The 18,062-nt window shown below is 58.7% G+C and overlaps 4 protein-coding genes across 4 annotated transcripts; 3 read left to right on the top strand and 1 right to left on the bottom strand.

Annotated features, from left to right (window-relative positions):
- Window positions 1–569: 569 nt before the first annotated feature.
- On the top strand, window positions 570–1,435 carry VTJ83DRAFT_464 (uncharacterized protein; the record flags this gene model as incomplete). Its single annotated transcript, XM_071011151.1, has 4 exons — window positions 570–726; window positions 873–1,117; window positions 1,177–1,242; window positions 1,349–1,435. 4 exons carry the CDS (start codon window positions 570–572, stop codon window positions 1,433–1,435), a joined length of 555 nt encoding a protein of 184 aa, XP_070869817.1.
- A 1,673-nt stretch (window positions 1,436–3,108) lies between these two features.
- On the bottom strand, window positions 3,109–5,697 carry VTJ83DRAFT_463 (uncharacterized protein; the record flags this gene model as incomplete). The annotated part of the gene is made up of 1 exon (XM_071011140.1): window positions 3,109–5,697. The coding sequence occupies one exon, from the start codon at window positions 5,695–5,697 to the stop codon at window positions 3,109–3,111; it is 2,589 nt and encodes an 862-aa protein (XP_070869816.1).
- A 1,120-nt stretch (window positions 5,698–6,817) lies between these two features.
- Window positions 6,818–7,608, top strand: VTJ83DRAFT_462 (uncharacterized protein; the record flags this gene model as incomplete). The annotated part of the gene is made up of 3 exons (XM_071011129.1): window positions 6,818–6,850; window positions 6,920–7,443; window positions 7,515–7,608. The coding sequence occupies 3 exons, from the start codon at window positions 6,818–6,820 to the stop codon at window positions 7,606–7,608; spliced, it is 651 nt and encodes a 216-aa protein (XP_070869815.1).
- A 1,525-nt stretch (window positions 7,609–9,133) lies between these two features.
- Window positions 9,134–12,775, top strand: VTJ83DRAFT_461 (uncharacterized protein; the record flags this gene model as incomplete). Its single annotated transcript, XM_071011118.1, has 5 exons — window positions 9,134–9,359; window positions 9,468–10,259; window positions 10,314–10,456; window positions 10,518–11,064; window positions 11,121–12,775. The coding sequence occupies 5 exons, from the start codon at window positions 9,134–9,136 to the stop codon at window positions 12,773–12,775; spliced, it is 3,363 nt and encodes a 1,120-aa protein (XP_070869814.1).
- Between the last annotated feature and the right edge of the window lie 5,287 nt (window positions 12,776–18,062).

Raw genomic sequence — 18,062 nt, 5'->3', positions numbered from 1 at the left:
TTTTTCTTTTGCTTGCCTGGTTCCCATCGTTTCCCTTCCTGCCTTCCTGCCCTCGATTCTTCAACGTCGTCGACCTGGTCTGCCTCGGTTTGTTTTGCCCGCTTGCTCCCTCGCTCGCTCGCGTCCCTGCGGAACCCAGCACGCCGGCGAAGGCATCCTCTCTGCACGTCTTGCGCGTCCTCGGATCCGCCCTGGCTGTCGTCCAATTTGTTACGAATCCTCCCCGTTCCCTTCGCCCCCCCTTTTCTCTTTTTTTTTTTATTCTGCAGCCTGGGACGTTGTGATTATACCCCCGTCGACGCGCGCCGTGCTGCATATCTGTCCTCAGACCACGCCGGCCCAAAGCACCACCACACTCCTCTTTAAGACGGCCAGCTCCCAACCCTCCGCCCGAACTCCAAAGGCCGCGGCTTCTTTGTCTTGCGGCAGCGCCCCACTCCACGGCAGACGATCGACCTCGCTCGCTCTCATCGAATCGCGCTCGTATTCCGCCGTTCAGCTGCTTACGTTCGGGTTTCTTTCGCAGATCAACCCTTTCTCGTCAGGTTCCGCATCACAACACCGCCAAGATGGGTATTATGGGATCAAAGTTCTTCAGCTTCCTCTCTCTGCTTATGAAGCAGAAGGAGATGCGCATCCTGATGGTTGGTCTCGATGCCGCCGGCAAGACCACCATCCTCTACAAGCTCAAGCTGGGCGAGGTCGTCACCACCATCCCGACCATCGGTACGCTCCGTTCCCCTCACCCCTTGGCCTGCTTTTGGCGACGCGAGAAGGACCTTTCGTGAAAAACGGCAACGCCTCGATGGTCCCGCGGGACGCCGCACGATGGATTGGACAGCAGGCTGATTTTTTTTTCTTGTCTCTCCCAGGCTTCAACGTTGAGACGGTCGAGTACCGCAACATCCAGTTCACCGTGTGGGACGTCGGTGGACAGGACAAGATTCGCCCCCTGTGGAGGCACTACTTCCAGAACACCCAGGGCATCATCTTCGTCGTCGACAGCAATGACCGCGACCGTGTGCCCGAGGCCCGCGAGGAGCTGCAGCGCATGCTCAACGAGGATGAGCTGAGGGACGCTCTCCTCCTCGTCTTCGCCAACAAGCAGGATCTTCCGGTGCGTTGCCGCGTCGGCCATTGCTACAAGACGACAGCCATGCTAACGTTGCCTTCCAGAACGCCATGACGGTTGCTGAGATCACAGACAAGCTGGGCCTTCACAGCCTGCGGCAACGCACCTGGGTACGATCCATCACGCTCTTTTTTTTCCCTTTCCGCCCAAGCTGTTTCTTTTTCCATGGCGTGTTTCCACACAGCTGCTGACTGGTTGTTTTTTTTACCTCGACAGTACATCCAATCCACGTGCGCCACCTCGGGTGACGGTCTCTTTGAGGGTCTCGATTGGCTGGCCCAGGAGATCAAGAAGAACAACTAAATCAAGCGACACACTTGGAACGGCTGCTGCTGGGGTGTCCCCAAGTTCTCCTCGCACCTCTTCCCGCCGCCTCCCCTTATCCCGGTCAAGCATGGCTTCGATGAAGTGCTCTCCTATCAGATATCCTCCGATACTAGGCAATCAGTCGACCTGCCCATGAACTACAACCTCCTCCACCTTTTTTTCGCGCGGTTTTGGTGCCTGCATTGTGAACACACGCTGCTTATGAGAAATGAGATAGACAAATGAACAAGGCAGGGTGGTGGCTGACGCTCGTTTTTCTTGGAACCTCTGCCTGGGCTGGTCAAACACGAACGGCCTCGGAAAGACGAGGACGACGGGCGCCAACGGGTCTCGGGTTGGGGATCAATGTACAATTTGATACACGACACTGCACGCGATTCGTCGAGTGGAGTGACTTGCACCAGTTTCTTCATCCATGGCTTTCTAAGTCTTGTCTTTCTTCACTCTGTCTCTCTCCAATGCTGACGTGCAGACGGTGCGTGGAGGAACAAAACAGAGATGATCCGTCTGTTGCCTGATTATGGAGGGAAAGGGGGGGGGGGGTTTTCCAATTCCCCTTCTCCTCATGGAGCAGCACCATCATCATCATCCAGCACGGCGTGTCGACCAGAGGGAAGGGTTGGACGGATATCTTCTGGTTGGGTGTACTAGATTGAACGGAGCAAAGAGCGGGCATGCCTATAATCACTCATCCTTCATCGTTCATTGCAGTAATGTTGTCAAATCAAGTTTGTTGATATTCACGGCTCTACCGGCCGCTCTACGATAACCCCCTTCCTCGGCTGGAGCCCGCGTTACGACAAGTTGCATAAGGCTTGATGCATGGGCTCATCGTGGATGGAGATGTTGGCATTGTAAAAAAAAAAAATAAAAAAAAATAAAAAAAAAGGATGGTGCATATCATGACGGTCTCGGGTGACGGTCCTGTGTCTCACGACGGAGCGACTCGGGTCGAGGCCGTGACTCAGCAGCGCCGTGTTGGCATTGATGCGATCTGCGGTGCCTGGTCGTGGGCCTACGGAACCGCATGCTTACGCAGTACACTGACTCCGCAGCAGTCATATCGTTGTAGACGTTCTCTGGCCAAAGAAATGCTCCCGGCCACAAGGAAGGATAGGTAGAGGGTATGTTGGTTCGGGAAATCTCCTCCTTGGTGGGATGGAAGCTCGCCGGGCACCGAGCCATCGTGGATGTCTTTGTTGTGTCCGGGGCCCCGATGCCGTCGGGAGTCGGCCGGCTGGGTGCCGAAAGCAACCAAAGGCGACCCCAAGCGCCATGCAAAGACAGGAAGCTGAAGAATGTCAAGTCAGAAGCGTGCTCGAGACGGGACCGTGGGAATGGAGAGCTAGGGACGGCCGTGCAGAGAAGTGATGCGTGCGTTGAGATTGGAGTCTCTAGGTGGTATAAGATACAACTATTATCCGGCCCTTTTCTTTTTCCCCTCCCAAAACACCATGCGAAGCGGCGAGGTTGCCTAGTGTACAGGAAGGGCATGCGCATGCATGCATACATGCATGCATGCCCCTATATACAAACTATGTGTACAGGTACCAAAAAAAAAAAAAAAAAAAAAAAAAAAAAAAAACAAGGTCATGATGGTCATCAAGTCATAACCCCAAAAAAGCGTCGTCAGAAAGCATCTGCTCCCATCAAGCCGCCGCGCTCTGCTGCTCCTCCGGCTGCTGCGCCGCGCTGGACACGGGTCTCACCACCAGCCCGCTTCCCTCCTCGTTCTTCTCAACCCTCGCCGTGTCCCCGGTCCGAATCTCCCCGCGGATGATCTTGTCCGCGAGATTGTTTCCAATCTGCGTCGTGATGAGCCGGTTCAGCGGCCTGGCGCCAAACTTGGGATCGTATCCCCGCTCGGCCAACCACGCGCGCACGTCTCCCGGCACCTCGAGCGTGATCCGGCGGTCGTCGAGCCGAGCCTGCAGCTCGCGCAGGCGGATGTCGACAATGTCCCGCAGCGCCGGCAGGGACAGCCGCTTGAAGACGATGAACGAATCGATGCGGTTGAGGAACTCGGGCGGGTAGTTCGCCGCCACCACGTCCATGACGGCGTCCTTGACCTTGGGGTGGATGTCGCCGTCCTCGGTTTCCTCGTAGAGATGCAGCGGGTCGGCCCCGACCAGGATTTCGGCGCCCAGGTTGGACGTCAAGACGATGATGGTGTTCCTGAAGTCGACCTTGTGGCCCTGGGCGTCGGTCAGGTATCCCTCGTCGAGGACCTGCAGCAGCAGCGCCGAGATGTCGCGGTGGGCCTTTTCGAACTCGTCAAAGAGGAGCACGGCGTAGGGCTTGCGGCGCACGGCCTCGGTGAGCTGGCCCGCGTCCTCGTAGCCGACGTAGCCCGAAGGCGCGCCGATGAGGCGGGAGATGGTGTGCTTCTCTTGGAACTCGCTCATGTCGAAGCGGACCACGGCGGATTCGGTCGAGAACAGAAAGCTGGCGAGCTTCTTGCAGAGCTCCGTCTTGCCGACGCCGGTCGGTCCGAGGAAGAAGAAGGAGGCGAGGGGCCGGTTCTCGCCGCTGAGGCCGGCGCGTTGCATACGCACGGCGTCGGCGACCGCCTTGAGCGCCTCGTCCTGCCCGCGGACCGATTCGCGGAGGATGTCTTCCATGTGGATCAGCCTCTCCATGTGCCCCGTCGTCAGCTTCGACACCGGGATCCCGGTGACGCGCGACACCACGTTGGCGATGTCGTCTGCGGTGACCGAGTCGTGGATCAGGGCGTCCTCGCTCTGGGGCTTCTCGCCGTCCCTAGGAAGCTTCTTCTCGAGGCCGGGGATGATGCCGAACCGCAGCTCCGACGCCCGGGCAAAGTTGCCCTCGCGCTGGGCCTGCTCCAGCTCTATCCTGGCCTTGTCAAGCTCCGCCTGCGTCTGCTTGATGGAGTCGATCTCGGCCTTTTCCTTCTCCCACTTTTCCGTCAGCACGCGCGCCTCCTCCTGGCACGTCTTGAGATCGGCCTCAAGCTTCTCGCGCCGCTCCTTGCTGGCAATGTCCTTCTCTTTCCGCAGGCTCTCGAGCTCGATCTGGATGGTCATGATCTTCTGGTCCAGGCCGAGGATGTCTTCGGGCTTGCTCTCCTGCTGCAGCCGCAGCGAGCTCGCCGCCTCGTCCATCAGGTCGATAGCCTTGTCGGGCAGGAAGCGGTCGGTGATGTACCGGTTCGAGAGCGTGGCGGCGGCGACGAGAGCTCCGTCGGTAATGCGCACGCCGTGGTGGACTTCATACTTGTCCTTGATGCCGCGGAGGATGCTGATCGTGTCTTGCACCGTAGGCTCGCCGACGATGATGGGCTGGAACCGCCGGGCAAGCGCGACGTCCTTTTCGATCTGGCGGTACTCTGCGAGCGTCGTGGCGCCGCAGCATTGCAGCTCGCCGCGCGCCAGGGCGGGCTTGAGGAGGTTGGAGGCATCGATAGAGCCCTCGGCCTTGCCCAGACCGAGGAGCGTGTGGAGCTCGTCGATAAACAGGATGACCTCGCCATTGGCTTGCTGGACTTCGGTGAGGACCTTCTTGAGCCGCTCCTCGAAGTCGCCCCGGAACTTTGCGCCGGCGATTAAGGACCCCAGGTCCAAGGTGATGACCCGCTTGTTCTTGATGCTCTCCGGGACGGCCCCGCGCACGATTTCCTGGGCTAGACCTTCGATGACGGCCGTCTTACCCACGCCGGCGCTTCCGATCAAAACGGGGTTGTTCTTGGTCCGGCGCGAGAGGATCTGGATGGTCCTTTGGATCTCCGAGGAGCGGCCGATGACCGGGTCAAGCTTGCCCGCCTTCGCCTTTGCTGTCAGGTCGACGCCGTATTGTTCGAGGGCCGGTTTCTCGGGCTCGCCCCCGAGGTTCATGCGGTGGGTGCCGCCAGGGGGGTGTGGCCGGCCATTGGAGTAAGACCGGAAGGCGATGGCCGGGAGGAGACGAAGGAAATCGGCATGGCTAGCAAGACGGGGAGCGGCTGCAAGGGCGCGAGGAAGCTGACGCTGACCGAGCCCGAAGCTGAGGCCTCTGCGTGTTGAAGCAGCAAGCTGCCTCGAAGCTGTTGATACAAGTCTAGCTCTTGCCGATTGCATTTCGCATGTGAGTATCAAAGTCACGACTTGTAAACGGGGAAAATGACTCCTTTTTAAGAGGATCGGTCCGATGAACGAAATGCCGTCAAAGGTAGTATTGGTCTCCTTTATCTTAGAATAGCCTTGATCCGGACTGTGGCAACAGGGCCTCGCTCCGAACATGTGCCTGGGCCCATCCAAGTGCCGTGATGAACGCTCTCGCAGGTTCCAGAGCGCCGCGCAGGATGGCGGGACAAAAGCTTTATCTTATCGGATCCCGGTGTTGCTGGTGGGGCTCCCGATCCTGGCCGTTGCTGGCCCGTGCGTCATTGTTGACTTTCTGGAAATAAATTTTCGAAGCTCGATCTTTGGGACTTTTTTTTTCCTCTTCTCCAAACCGGCGGCCGGAGACTCGACGCCAGGTCAAGATGTCAACCACCGAGCTGTAGGTGTCCAAATGGTATGTACCTCACGATTTCCTTTTCGTTTGCTTGTTTCTCTCTTCCCTGATGATACATTTTGGTCCGTGTTGCCGAGCAGCCTCAAGACCTGCAAAGGAGGACAAAACCCTGCAGTGACATGCATCTCTGATTTGAGCTCTTGGACTTGGTGGTTCGTTGGATGATCTGTGCGGGCACCGGCTAATCGCACATGCTATACAGATTCTTGGTTGACTGGGCGGCCGACGAACGTTTCCCGGCTGGCGCGTCGTCTGGACGGTGTCGTGGTTTGATGCCGCGGACGGCTTGTGGATTGCAGCCCGGGTGTGCGAGCGAGGTGCACAACGCTCCAGTCGACCATCCTTTCTGTCTCCCTGAGAGTCCATATATACTTTAGGTAGTTTGAGCTGGATGAATGGTTACAAACATAGGAGAACAATATACGAGGCTGGACCTGTGTGCCGGACTGCAGTTGTTGCTGTGAGAATGCATCTTGACGCTGTTGATCTACCAATTCATGTGTGCCATTCGAATGTTGTACTGCGCCCCGCTGAGCTCACCATCCTAGGTGGTCTCAATGCAAGACACATCTGAGGTGGCAGCATCGCCTTCTTTTTCTCTCTGTGCGTGTGTGTTTTGCATCTCCAACCCGGGCAACTCGACCAAGACTCTTGTCTTTGACGGCGCGAGATGCAATGTGGGGCCGCTTCGCGACTCCCAATTGGCATGCGACAGCTAAACGCGCCGCGATTCCGATTCCCCTCCCTCACCTCCCAGCATTTCTCACCACCAAACATAGAACACGGCCCAAGATCTACAGCAAGCACATCGTCGACTCGACATACGGATAAAACGCCGCCAAGATGCCCATGTACGGAGACCTCGGAAACAAACTCGTGGGTCTTAGCCTTGGACTCGACCATGGCCGCATGCGATGCCCAACACTAACAATCTTCTTCCGCCAGGTCCAACATGCCAAGCGAACGCAAAACCTCGCCCACCTCCCCCCTTACCAGACCGAGCTCGTGCGTGCCGTAACCCGCGAGGTGCGCGATCTAGACCGGGACGTGGCAGCCCTGCTTGAGCCCTTCCAAGGCTCCTTTGACCCGGCCGAGCACCAGGCCACGGCGTGCACCCTGCTGGTCAACCACCTGTCGATGCGCCGCAACAAGCGCTGTTTGCTTGCCTACCACCGCACGCGCACCGACAAGCTCGAGGAGCTGGTCTGGAACGGGACGGACATCCTCGACATGGCTGGCGCCCAGCAGGCGGGCGGTCCCGGGGCGGTGTCGGCGCCTGACGGGGCGGCGGGTAGCAGCAGCCTCAGCCCGCAAGAAGAGGACTACTTTAGGCAATACGGGGACTTGTTGGCCGCTTACAAGGGCCATTGGACCGATATCGATCTGACGGGGAGCCTGGAGCCCCCGCGCGATCTGTTTATCGACGTGCGGGTGCTCAAGGATGCGGGGGAGATCCAGACGGAGTATGGGTAAGTTGAGCTCGGTTTCGGTCTCGTGTGGCATTCCGCTTGAATGGCAGGGCTAATACATTATGCGCCAGCGCCATCAACCTGACCAAGAACAGCCAGTTCTACGTTCGGCAGGGGGACGTGGAACGGCTGATTGCTCAAGGCTACCTTCAGAAGCTCGGATGAGGGGCAGCATCCGAGGCTCTCCGTTTGGATGCCGCACGGAGCGGTCTGTCTGCTTGTGCATTGGTGCCTACGGGATCGGCAACTCGACCAGGAGCCTCATAGGGCCGAGACCGTTGAGCAAAGAGGGGGGCTCGGCGATTCTTTTCTGTCAATCCTCGGTCCCGATCCTCAGTCCCCCTCCCCCACTACCATTTGGGTAACCTGGCAGCGTGCCGGCAGAGCTCCTGGGGCGGTTGGGCAAAGATAGCACCACAATGGCGGCAGAAGACGTTGCGTTCTGCAACAGGTGGCAAAGTTCAGAGCAGTTCGGTGCGGCACCGGAAAGCTATCCGCCAGCCGCCGGAGCCGCCCGCGTTGCGTGGGGTTGGTGTAATATTGTTCCCGTGTGGGGGGAGAGCAGGCCAAGCAGTTGACCAGGGGCGACGAGCACGCAACGCTGTATGTGTCTCCGTGCCTGCAGCTCACATGGCTTGACCAAGTTTTCTGGCCAATGGCGAGGCCACGAGGACAGTGTAGGGAAGCCTGGCGAACTGGGAGGCTGTTGAGGAAATATCTCGTTGGCGGAGAGGCAGCGTATGGAAGATGTGGGTGGTTAGATATTCTCGATGCCGCTGGCTGCTTGGGCAATGGCCTGCCATCCCGACGCTCAGATTTGCACGCTCAAGTTTAGGGTCCACGTCTACTAGTATGTCTGGGCCAACTCTCGAGAGGGTGGACCTCGATTCACACTGTCATTACATCACGCTACATGAGCCCCACCGTCGCATGCATGTGAACCAACGTTCCAGACTCTTCAACCTCAGACACTCTTACTATGAAAAATTAGCAATTGAACCCGCCGCCCTGCAACAACAACAACAACAACAACAACAATAACAGTAACAGCAGCAACAACAACCTAACACGGCTCTGATGGCAGTGACACCGATACCGGATGATGCCCAGGGTAGGCCTCAGCATGGGGTTCCCAGGGATGGGATAGGTACATTTGTTGTTTTTTTCCAGGTTGGTGTTAGTCGACGGTTACGGCTCCACCAAAAAATCCAAACCCACACATCACGGGCCTCCCGGTACCGTCTGAACGTCCGGCACGGTACTTCTTCCCTGGAGTCTTATCTCATGTCTCTCACCTCCCGCATCTCTGAATTGAATCATCACCTGCGCCCTCGATGATGTGCTGCCCATGACTAGCACCCGAGGCTCCGGAATCTTGATTCGACCGGTCTATCTCCCATATCAGATCCTACCCTACCTGACTTCGCCACCCACACCGGCCTGTGGGCCAAACCTTGACCATTGTTCACCAGCTTTCCGACTGCCGAATCTGCTCTCCCAGCCCAATAACGTTTTCGTCTTCCGGCACGCATCATTCCCAGGGGTCGATGTCGTTCTAACCCTGCCGACACAGCACAGCACACGCGCCATGCGCATGCGGTCCCTTTGACCACCGGAGATCGTCACTGCAGCTAGACGGCCGCTTCGCACCGCTTCTGCATAAGCAACCACCTGCCTGTCCTCCTCAGCAATGCCATCCCCAGCTCCCGGCGATTCCCCGCGGGGCCGCCGGTACTCGTATGTCTCGTCCCGGGGCTCGCACGACGATGATGACCAAGCCGGCCCGTCGAACAACGCCCCCGTATCGCACCAGCTCGGCAACAACGATGCGCGGCTGCTCTCCTCCTCTGTCGGCGCCATCCCTCACCGCGAACCCTTGAGGTCATTCATCCACGGAACCATCCGGGACTATCTAGGTGGGTGACTGTTCCCAATTCCCTTTTCCTCTGCGGCCCCGTCCTGCCCTGCATGGCGTGGGTCGCATCCCCGTGGGCTGGCCCGGCTGACGCGACGAACGCCGCCAGCACCCCTCGACAGCGCCGAATCCGCCCGGTCCGTCCGCGAAGAAACGGCCGAGCTCGCCAACTACTTCCTCTCGGGCAAGCAGGACGCTCAGAGCCCGCCCCCGTTTATCCGCCGCGCCCGCTCCTCGTCGCTCAACATCGTGCAGACCTCCTCAGGCCTTCACACGCCTGACTCGGGCACAGCGCGACAGGCCGAGACGATAACAGAGGTGTCGGAGCCGCCGTCGCCGGATCAGCCCCCTACTGAGCTCGCGGACGCAGGCGAGGGTCCGTCTATGATCGCCAACATGCTTAGGAGATCGCCGCCGGATCGGGGACAAGGATACGCCCCAAAGATGGAGCAAGGGCTGGAAGGCAGCATCACGGCTGAAAACACCGGGGGCGAAGAAGAGGACGAGGAGGAAGAAAACGAAGAGGCGCTCACGCGGGTGCCGACGTCTGAATCGGCGCGGCCTTCGGTCCATCGCACCGTCAGCGAACCCGCCGGCGAGATGGCGCCGTTGCTGCAGAGTGCTGGGGATCTAGACTACGGGATTGCGGGCGGGGAGGGCCTGGCCTCCGATGAAGACCTGGAGGGCCAGAAGCAGCCCGGTCAAAAGAGGTGGATCGGGAGGACAACGCACTCCCTGAGGCGCGTTGGCGATCGCGTCGCCAAGGCGCTGCCTGCTGTTGGGCACCCGAAGCGATGGGATCGCCGCGCCCTCTGGCACAAGGCCGTCGTTGAGCCTGTGTCTTGTTTGCCGGCCGTTGTGGTGGGGTTGCTGTTGAACATTTTGGATGCCCTGTCCTATGGTGAGTCTGCAGTCCCTGCCGTGCGTATCTCTGCGAGATGCTGACTGGGACAAGGAATGATCTTGTTCCCCCTGGGGAACCCGATATTTGCGAGCCTAGGATCCGCAGGGATATCTATGTTCTATGTCAGCTGCATCATCGCGCAGATAACCTACTCCACGGCCAGCATCTTCAAGGGCAGCGTCGGGTCGGAGCTGGTGGGTGCTGCCCCGTGGCTACACAGTGATCTTGGAACGGACGCTGACGCGCGTGCCGCAGATTGAAGTCGTCCCCTTCTTCCATAACATGGCCGCCACGATCACCGAGATTGTTGGGGAAGAGAACCCCGACGCTGTCATCGCGACAACCATCACCTCGTACGCCTTGAGCGCCATGCTGACCGGCGCCGTCTTCTTCCTCATGGGCTACTTCAAGGTCGGCTACCTTGTCGGCTTCATCCCGCGCCACATCCTGATCGGCTGCATCGGAGGTGTGGGGTGGTTTTTGGTCGCCACGGGGTTCGAGGTGACGGCACGCATCGACGGGAACTTGCACTACGACCTGGACACGCTCAAGTATCTGATTCGGGGTGATACCGTCCCGCTCTGGACCATTCCGCTTACCTTGGCTGTGATGCTGTTCTACGGCCAGTCCAAGATTTCGTCCAAGTACTTTTTACCCTTGTATATCCTCGCCATTCCAGCCGCCTTCTACGCCGTGACAGCCGCCTTCGGAGTGCTAGATCCCGGGAGGCTGAGAGACGGCGGCTGGGTGTTCGAGGGGCCGCCCGCTGGAGAGCCGTGGTGGTACTTCTACACGCTTTACAGTATGTTCGTTCCTGTTTCCCTCGCCAGAGATGCCATTTGGCTGACCCTGTTACAGAGTTCAAGCTCGTCCATTGGGGCGCGATTGCCGAGTGCATCCCGGCGATGCTGGCCTTGACCTTCTTTGGCATTCTCCACGTCCCTATCAACGTCCCCGCCCTGGCCCTGAACACCGGGGAGGACCACGCCAACCTGGACCACGAGCTCAAGCTGCACGGCTACTCCAACTTCTTCTCCGGCGTAGCGGGGAGCATCCAGAACTATCTGGTCTACTCCAACAGCCTGTTCTTCATGCGCTCGGGAGGAAACACGCGGCTGGCGGGCTTCCTCCTCGCTCTGTTTACCTTCTTTGTCATGCTGATCGGCCCGTCGCTGATCGGGTTCATTCCGGTCATGATGGTTGGCGTGCTCATCTTTGATCTCGGGTTTGAGCTTTTGCTTGAGGCGGTGTGGCAGCCGAAGAAGAAGCTCAAGCCTCTCGAGTACTTTACCGTGCTGGTGATCGTGCTCGTCATGGGCACGTACGACTTCGTCGTCGGCATCGGCGTGGGCATCTTGTTGGCGTTCATGTCGCTGACCTTCCAGACGTCGCGCGTGTCGGCCATCCGTGCGACCTACTCGGGCGACGTTGTGGGCTCGACGGTCCGGAGGAACCCCACGCAACAGCACTACCTCCGCGAGGTCGGCCGGCAAATCAGCGTCCTCAAGTTATCAGGCTATTTATTCTTCGGTACGATCGTCGGCGTCGAGGACCGCATCCGCGCGCTCATCTCGGACGACGAGTTCCGCCGCCGCCCCATTCGCTTCCTCGTCCTAGACCTATGGCTCGTCACCGGCATCGACTACTCGGCCGCCGAGGTGTTCAACACCATCAGCCGTCTGCTAGCTGGCAAGGGCATCGAGCTCGTCGTCAGCGGCGTCGACGCCGAGCACGGTCTCGGCCGCGACCTGCGCGCCGTCGGCCTCGGTGAAGACGGCCGGGTCGAGGTCAGGCTCCTGCCCGAACTGAACTCGGCCCTCGAGTACTGCGAGAACGAACTCCTCAAGACCCTCTACGCCAATCAGGACGACGCCGGCGTCCCAACGCCGCCCTCGGCCATTCCAGCAGCAAGCCTCGACGTCCCCGGCCACGCAGGCAGCTCCACCACCTCCGTCTTCGCGGCTCTCCTGGGCTCATCCCCACGCCGTGACCACCTTCGCGAGGCCGCCCGCCAGTCGCTCGGCAAAACCGATTCTGCGCGCATGACGCGCTGGCAGAGCTTCCGCGAGCCGCTGCGGCTGATGCTTCAGATCTTTGGTGACGTGTCCGACAAGAACGAGGATTTTTGGTTCCGCGCGGCGCGGCGGTTCCGGAGGCGCGAGTTTGCGTCGGGGCAGACGCTGTTCCGGCGAGGCGAGGCGGCCGAGGCTTTCTATCTCGTGGAATCCGGGATCCTCAGGGCGGAGTATGATATGCCCCAGGGGTGGTTGTGCGAGAGCATCGTCGCGGGTACGACGTGCGGGGAGCTGCCCTTCTTCTCGGAGGGGACCCGGACGGCGACCTGCGTGGTGGAGAAGGGGCCGTGTGTGCTCTGGGCGCTGGAGACGGACGAGTGGGCAAGGCTGCAGAAAGAGGATCCGGATGTAGCTCAGGAGCTGTTGCGGGTGAGCTTGAAGCTGACGAGTGAGAGGTTGGGAAGCATTACTTCGTATACATTGGCTATGGGGGGTTGAGGGTGGCCATGGGGCAGTTGGCTTTTGGAGCATATCTCGATGGGTTTCTTGGCAAAACTAGGTTGGATGGGGGGATGGTTGGGTTTATGATGCTTCTATACATATCGAGAAGTGTTCAGGGCTAGATCTTCAGCCCATATGTTCTGTAGCAACAAACAGTGGTGACCGTAGTCATTGAGCGCAAGGTTGATTCCATGGATTGGCAACCTCTAGCACGTGATGTTTTACACGATCGGGTTGGATTGACCGTAGGCCCAACCCCGTTCTGGTTACGCTTCCTAAGGCCCCTCCCCTTTTCGAATGGGAGATGGTGAACGTATGCCAACTGCTGTCTCCGGGTGGAACGAAACTTTCGTTCCTTGGTCTGTATGTTCCATGATGCGCTGTCTTCACAGTCTGGCCCTTGGCCTGCCGGTTGGTGGACATGTTTGACGTCGGGCAGCCTCGGAAGGGAATGGGCACCTATCCACGGACGTCCTGAATGAGAGATGCTAGGGTGGCAGTCGAGCTTCTTTAATCGTGTAAGGGAGTCCCTGCTACCCTGAGACACGAAGGTGAGCCCTCCGCAGCGCAGGAGAGAGGGGTAGAAAGGCATGCAAGAGAGCCCCCTGCTGAATACAGGGAGCAACGTGCCCTTTGGTACAGACGTACGGAAGCTTGCTTTCTCGGACGCATGGCGCTACTTAACCGCTCCTCAGCCTTTCATTCAGGTAACTATGCCTTGGTGTGTACGCAGTACGCAGTAGGTCCCGACGCCTTTTTCGGTGTCGCGGGCGGAACATTCCGCCCCCTGCGCCGCGCGCGGCGAGGCCGTGGGCTTACGGCGAGATTGACCCAGTTAGAGTCTGAGACATGACGTCTACATGCAGGTTTCCGCGTCTGGCCGTGTCTCTTGTGAGACATGATGGTCTCAGTTTTCATTCAAGGCCACACACACCTTCCTTCGTGGTAGGGAGGGGGGAAACGCCTTGGTCCGAACTTGCCCCGCCCCCCCCCCCCCCCCCCCGTACAGGACAAGCTGAAGCTTGACAGGTGGTCCCTGATCGTCCAGAGAGGCTAGGGTTGGGGGGAATGATGAAGGGAAGCCATGCCCGCCTCCAGGCTCCAAAGGCTGCGCGGCTGTGCGGAGAAACCGAAACACTGTCAATCTTGTCAAGGCGGGTTTCCTGGGCAAGTTTATCCGGTCCCGACGGACCGTCACAGGGCCGATCATTATAACAGAGAACAGAACCACAACGGGGGGAAGGGCGTGGAGAGATGTGTAATAGCAGAGGTGGTGGTTGACGAGCTTGGTCTTTTGCCTCCGGTCCGCTAGGTGCTTGATGTGTGAAGGAGGGCGAGGGGTCGTGACGACGCTGTATCACGGCTTCGGCCCCCTCCCAAGAGACAGTACAACGCTCGAGACACAATGACCCCAAGCGATCTCGTCACCGCACAGCCCGTTGCTCTCCGGGGATCCCTCCATGACCGCGTTGCAGGCCTTGATCCGCATGTTCCTGGAGATCGAAAACCAGCTCTGACCGCGTCGGTGAAACCTTTGGACGCAATGCGGAGAAGAGGCGATTTCTAAAAATGCCTTGACGACGTCAAAGCGTTCTGGCGATCATGGACCGGTGTTGAAGCCGAGCTGAGCTAAAACGGCACATGGGAGAAGTCCCTGCGAATTGGAGCACCCGGCATGTGCCATTGCGATGGATGATGCGTTTTATTTCTTTTTTCTTTCTTTTCCCAGCCCCAAGACCGGGAGATGGCTGCCGTAGCGACTGATATCTTGCATCCATCAAGTCCCCAATCTATCTCGCTCGCGTGTGAGGTCTGAGCGTACCTGCAGCTTGCATTGCATGGTCTGCATGCAGAGCCAAGCCAAACCATTGAGGTTCTCGTGGATCCCGTCTTATGTGGACATTCTCGGAATGCAATGGGGGAGCTACGCAGTAAGTGTGTGTAGCCAGCGGCTTACTGTGCATCCCCCGACTGATGATGGCGTCCGAACGCACCGAAACCCGGCTGTACACGTACACAGTACTGTGTGTGCTGACCTCGGTAAGTCATTGTTGTTCACGATATGAGATGCACTGTCCGCCTTGTGCGTTGCCTCACTCCTCCTGCGAGGGCGTAGCGGCTCAATTGAGGCTGTTTGTGCGGGCAACCATCCCGAACGGCGAAGCCGTTCTCGAGTTTGCGTCAGATAAAGCAGTTAGAATCAACGTTGATAAACCAACCATACATACCCTCGGGTAGGTACCCATTTTTGACAAATTAACCGTCTTAGCATCTCATTCGACACCAACCATCCCGTTTCTTCTTTTTTTTTTTCTTTCTTTCTATAGGTTGTATTTTTCGTCTATATTTTATTTCCTTTTTCCCACCTTCTTTTACGCAGTATACATAGACAAGCGACGGGGTGTCTAACCGGTGTGATGGCACAGATAAGGTTTCCGGGGTGGTTGGCCGAGGAACGCTGTTTAGGAGCGGCGGCCCTGTTGATCTCATGGTCTTCTTGCATCCATCCATTTCCAATAACTCACTACCCCCAAATCCTAATCTGATCATGCAGACCGGCCTCGAGCAGGGCCCCAATGCCCATGTACTGTACTTCGCCTATCGAGCTGGCTGTCATCAGGTTGCATTCAAGATTCCCAGATTGCCAGCTGCCATGCGTGACGAAAGCGACGCTGCATAGAAGGGTTGAGATGCAGGTGATGATGATCCATTTCGTACCGAAAGCCCCCTTGCCATTGAGCGCCCGCACACGTTTCCACGCTACACCACTCCGTACAGAGTACCACCATGGGGTCAACAACGTTGTTGCGGAGCGTGGATGGAGTGGAGCGGCATCTTTTCCAAGTCCCGGGCCTTTGTGGAGTCAGCGTTACATGGACGCTTCGGCGCATCCAGCCGATATTCTTGGCCAGCATGTGGCATCCCTCCTTGTCCATCTGCTGGCCGAACGAAAATGAAAGGCCGAAGAAACGAGCCGCAGCGAGGAGACGTTGGCTGATGATGCCGATCTTCATTACGCTACGCGCAGAAACCGAACGGTTTCCTAGCTATTTTCCCATCTTCCCGTCCTTCCAAGCCTACATACATACACTACGGTTAGATCGGACGAATTCCGTCTTGAGCAGATCTTTCAAACACCATGGCCGACGCTGGACTCCACTCCTCAACGCATGCCCGGAAACCGGAACCAGGGAGGGGAGTTTTGCACTTTTTTTTTTTTTTTTTCGATCGCGTCCCATGTCACCACCACGTCTGGTTGAGATGGAGCAGGACAGTTCGTGGCGAGAGGACATGCAAAAAGCCCCCCCCCCCCCACGTTCTGCCACGAGAGAGGCCCCCAGATGTGACCGTCGGGGTTGCCTGGGTCCCCTGAACGAACCCTGGGATTACAGTGCGTCTGCACTGCAATATCGAGCTGGGACCAATGCGACGTATGAGATGTGGTGTGACGAGATGTGCAGAGCTGATCCTGTCCGCGCCACTCTGCTTCCCCAGTTCGCAGCCGACCGACGGCAGGGTCCAATTCGGCGGGGACGCACGCCTCGGAGCGCTGGCGGGTTGCGTGTCTGGTTGCCCGCAGGCCCTGACTCAGGCGACGCTAACTGGAGGATGCTTCTTCACACAGCATGCCTAGTGGGGGACCTCGGTGCCGTCTCTTTTCGCGCGCTGGCCGCAGCACAGCACCGGCTCTCCCCAGGGCAGCGGGCGTTCAGTTGGCTCTGCGACCCGGAGGGTTTCGTGGCTGTCGTGGCCGGGGGCCCACGTCATTCGAGCCTTATCGTGACGTTCATCTCTCAGCGCGGCGGGTTGTTTGGTACGCTTAATTCCCCGAAGTTGGGTCCAAGACCGGGGAGGAAGGTCGACATCCGGAGCCGTTTGTGGGAGCGACGAGCACAGGTTTCGCTCACCGGGCCGGCCAGCATCTGCTTGATGGTTTGCCGAAAGCCCCTGGCTTCTCCAGCCCGCCAAGCCCGTTCTAGGTCAAAAACGGCCGAATCCTCCCAGCCGCGCCGACCAGGATTGGCCGGGGGGGTTTCGATGGGTGGTGCATTGGAAATTGCTTTGTTGAGCCCAGGACAGCCAATGGCCCGGTTCGGCTCTGCGCGGACGAGCAGCACGCCTGCCCTCTCCAGGCGAGAGGACCCAGGGACGGGCCAGGAAGGAAGGGACCAGCTTGGGGGGAGGGGGGGGAGGGTGCAGGGCAGGGCAAGTCCGTTGCGAGCGTTGCAGTCGTAGGTGCAGTTGCATCCATCCACGGAAGGAACAGTTTTTGCGGAGGGAAAAGGAAAGACGATCCGTGACTCCCCCCCCTCCCCCCATTCCAACGTCGAGAATCGAGGGTTTGTGATCTGTCGTCATTGTCTCTCTTTTCACCATTCCTCCCCTCTGGCGAGGACGTTTTTCGGGCTTCAGGGAGAAGACCCCCCCTTCATTCTCGGCCTGAATGACTGAATGACAAGTCTCTCTGGCGCTGCTGCGCGTTGACTTTTGGATTCCCTCCGCGAAGAAAGAAGCGAACGCATCGCCTCGAGTCTTGAGCACATTCGGGCCGCTCAGCTCACCACACTCTTTTTGATATTCCCTCTGTCTCCTACAAGCCATCGCGAGCGACCGCAACCCCGGTATCCGAGCGGCCACGCCTCTCTTCCAGCGGATGCACGATTTGTGCCCTGATCTGTCCTGCGCGCCGACGCTTCCGCTCATTTCGACCCGCCTCGTGTCCGCGCAATCCCTTCGCTTGACGTCCCTGTCTTCCTTCTCCCTCTCGCTCTTCGAAAAGCCAGGGCCGGACCTCCTCAAGCTGGCTCGAGCTTCCCATTGTTCTTCCGCCACACGAGCTCCGAGTCGTTCGGCCGTCCGATCTTTTACTTGAAACTCTTTTAACCCTTCACGAACGGGCCCGGTTTCTGGTGGCGTCGGCACTCGACCAGCGCCTTACGAGCTAACTATCGGCCGCGAGCTTTTCCCTACACTAATTCCCGCCATACAGGGCACGAATAAAAGTTGGCCCTTCCGCCCCGCACCCTTTCCACGCTGCTGCGCCGCTTCCGACGAACCACCCGCTCGTACGTTTGCGCCGCGTCCACTTGATCTGGTCTGATACCGCGGCAACGGCGCATTCCGGCGCGCCCCAAGCTCCTCTGCGTGGCGAAGCGACGCCGATAGCATCTTTTCCAAAATCACCGCGCGCCTGCCGTTGTGTTTTCTTGACGTAGCGATCGTTGCTTCAGCGCCTGTTTTCTCCCATTGGCCACGGCGCCGACCCTTTCACCGCCCAATCAAT

This window comes from Remersonia thermophila, chromosome 1, assembly GCF_042764415.1.
Source record: "Remersonia thermophila strain ATCC 22073 chromosome 1, whole genome shotgun sequence".
NCBI classification, from domain to species: domain Eukaryota; kingdom Fungi; phylum Ascomycota; class Sordariomycetes; order Sordariales; family Chaetomiaceae; genus Remersonia; species Remersonia thermophila.
Note: the sequence above shows the minus strand (reverse complement) of the source record. Positions and strands in the feature narration are given on the sequence as shown.